Raw genomic sequence first — 2576 nt, forward strand, 5'->3', positions numbered from 1 at the left:
TGGCCAAGGTGGCAGCCGTGGTGTCCCCAGGGGACCAGGCTGCCTTGTCAAGCAGAGGGCTTTGGATTCATTTTGTTTTGCTTTGTTTTAAACAAAAGAAAACAATGATTGGCAAGGCAAGCTTGCGTCCTAGGTGCTGGCTGCCGACCAGTGACCTTGAACGAGGAAAGAGAAAACAGTTCTCCTTCAGGAAGCAGACACCCTGAGCAGGAAGGGAATATGGGGGCAGCTTGGTGGGGGGGCACCTGGGGCCCAGTGGTACCTTTTAAGGAGGGACTGGGGTGTGACCTTCTGAGGGCTCTCGTGTTACCACCACCTTACAGAGTTCTTGATGAGCTGGTGTGGGGCTGCTGTGGTGACCAGATGAATAAGACCTAACTGTGAGTGTGCGCATGCGTTGTGGTAAAATCAAGAACATAATGGATCTTTTTTCCAGTTCCATGCCCCAGAACTTTAAACACCCTTGGAATTTCCTGAGTGAGAGGAGTGTCTGTTATGCTAATGAGGTGACTCAGGGTGAGCCTCTAGATAGTTTCAGGATGGGGCTGGTCACCAGAAAGACCAGCCACGTGAGTGGAGGTTGAGACTTTCAGCCAACAGAAGGAGAGGAGGTTGGAGATGGAGTTCAAGCACGCAGCCAGAGTTCAATAAATCATGCCTCACAGTGAAACCCCAATGAAAACTCTGGATGACGAGGCTCAGTGGCACTTCCTGGGGTGTGAACACATCCATGTGTTGGGAGGGTGGTACCCCGACTCCACAGGGAGGGAGTACAGAAGCTCTGGACTCGCTCCCAGATCTTGCCCTGTGTGTCTCTTCATTTGGCTGCTGCTGAGTTGTATCCTTTATAATAAAACGATAATCATAAGCATAGCATTTTCACTGAGTCCTGAGTCATTCTAGAGAATTATCAAAATTGGGCAGGGGAGGCGGTCATGGGAGCACCCCAATTTGGAGCTGGCTGGTCAGAAGCACAGGTGTCCTGGGGACTCCACTTGCAGCTGGTGTGTAAAGTGGGTGTTGTCTGTGGGGGACTGGGCCATTAATTTGTGGAGTCTGAGACTAACTCTGGGTGGTTAGTGTCAGAATTGAAATGCAGTACATGCACTCCAGGTGGCTTTACCACATGGGGAAATGGAACACATATGCACAAAAGTATGCTCGAATTTGAATTATAGAGACATGACATGAATATGTCCATGCCAGGAAAGAGAGTGTCTGTTCCCAACAGAGGGGCTGACCTGTGTACTAACCCCCAGACCTGCCTGCTCTCTTGCCGGCATCCTAACTGCTGGGCTTTGCTGCAGCCACTCCCTGCTTGTAACTCTCTCCTGCCTGTACCTCTATATTCCCAGCAGAGGGCGCTCCAAACTCACAAGTCCTCAATTCCGCAGCGCTTTGGCTCAAGGGTTGGGTGAATTCCAGAAAAAGAAAATAGGAGCCCAGACTGGTTCTGGGAAATCAAATTATTAGGTGCCTGAAAAAGACAGCAATGCAAATGGCTTCAGTGACACAGGTCACAGTGGGGGAGGTCCCTAGGCTAGAACCCTCAACCTGCCTGGGGAGCCAGTTTCTCCATTCAGGGCCAGAACTAGGTTCTGTGGGGGCTGAGCTTACACAATTTGGAGAGCCTTTTTAAAAATATATAATGTTAGGTATAGAAAACGGATGTTCATTTAAAATGAGGGCAAAAATTACAACAAATGACTCATTTAAAAATTTTTGACAATGGCATAAACCTCAAATCCTCCCAGGGCCTCCGAAGGGGCCTGGTAGAGTGAGGGTCCTGGCAGCTGGAGCCTTTTTGGGTCCCCAGTAAGGCCACCCTGCCTGCATCTCCTCCAGTAGAGAGCAGACACCTTCCTAACGCAGAATCCAATTTGCTTCCTGAGCCCATCCTGCCGCAAAAACAGGCTAAAAGGACATGATTTCCAGGGGTTCCATCCTGTGAGGTGCTTGCCTCATTCCCCACACCTCTCATCACCTCTGTCCTTGGGGCAGCCAGTTGCAGTCATACCATGAACACGTGTGGGATGCTGTCCCTCCCTCTCTGCCACTCCCAAGAGGCTGCTGCCTCTAACCCCTCTACCTTTGGGGGAGTCATGGCAGTTCTTGGGATCCTCCTTTCCTGAGTCCTGGCTCTAAGATGGGTCCTTGATCTACTCTGAGTTATTTGAAGACAGAAACCCACAGCTCCCAGAAAGCCACTCCCAAGGGAACGTGAAGTAGGAGACGGCCCCTCCTTGAAATTAGTCCCATGAGACCAGGCGAGGCCCCTGATGGTCTGAGTGTAGACAGAGAAGTGAAGGGACCCACGCCGGAGCCTGGGGAACCCGGAACTGTTAATGAGGTCTCTGAGAAGAAGACTAAGTGGGGAGATCACCAAGGAGGAGGAGGAGGAGACCGGAGAGTGTGGGGTGCTGGAAGGCAGTTGGAGGAAGTGAGCAAGCAAAAAAGACTGACCCAAAGAGCAGGGTGGGCAGGTGGGCGGTACCAGGGGAGCAGAGCGTATGTGAGATGAGGGCAAAGGTGACAGAGGAAGAAAGGGACAGGGAGGGGCCACCAAATATCAGACC

At 51.4% G+C, this 2576-nt stretch overlaps 1 protein-coding gene and 1 long non-coding RNA gene across 3 annotated transcripts in view; both read left to right on the top strand.

Moving 5' to 3' along the window:
• Positions 1–378, top strand: part of LRRC74A (leucine rich repeat containing 74A) — a 30723-nt gene extending 30345 nt beyond the window's left edge. The window contains 1 exon segment of the mRNA XM_023528862.1: positions 324–378. Coding sequence (XP_023384630.1) covers positions 324–378 — 55 coding nt within the window.
• A 405-nt stretch (positions 379–783) lies between these two features.
• LOC111737882 overlaps positions 784–2576 on the top strand; it is a 10490-nt gene continuing 8697 nt past the window's right edge. For both annotated transcript variants that reach the window (XR_002779597.1, XR_002779598.1), the window contains exon 1: positions 784–838. This is a non-coding gene — a long non-coding RNA (uncharacterized LOC111737882). The remainder of the gene's footprint in view (positions 839–2576) is intronic.

This window comes from Pteropus vampyrus, unplaced genomic scaffold (genome assembly GCF_000151845.1).
Source record: "Pteropus vampyrus isolate Shadow unplaced genomic scaffold, Pvam_2.0 Scaffold32, whole genome shotgun sequence".
NCBI lineage: Eukaryota > Metazoa > Chordata > Mammalia > Chiroptera > Pteropodidae > Pteropus > Pteropus vampyrus.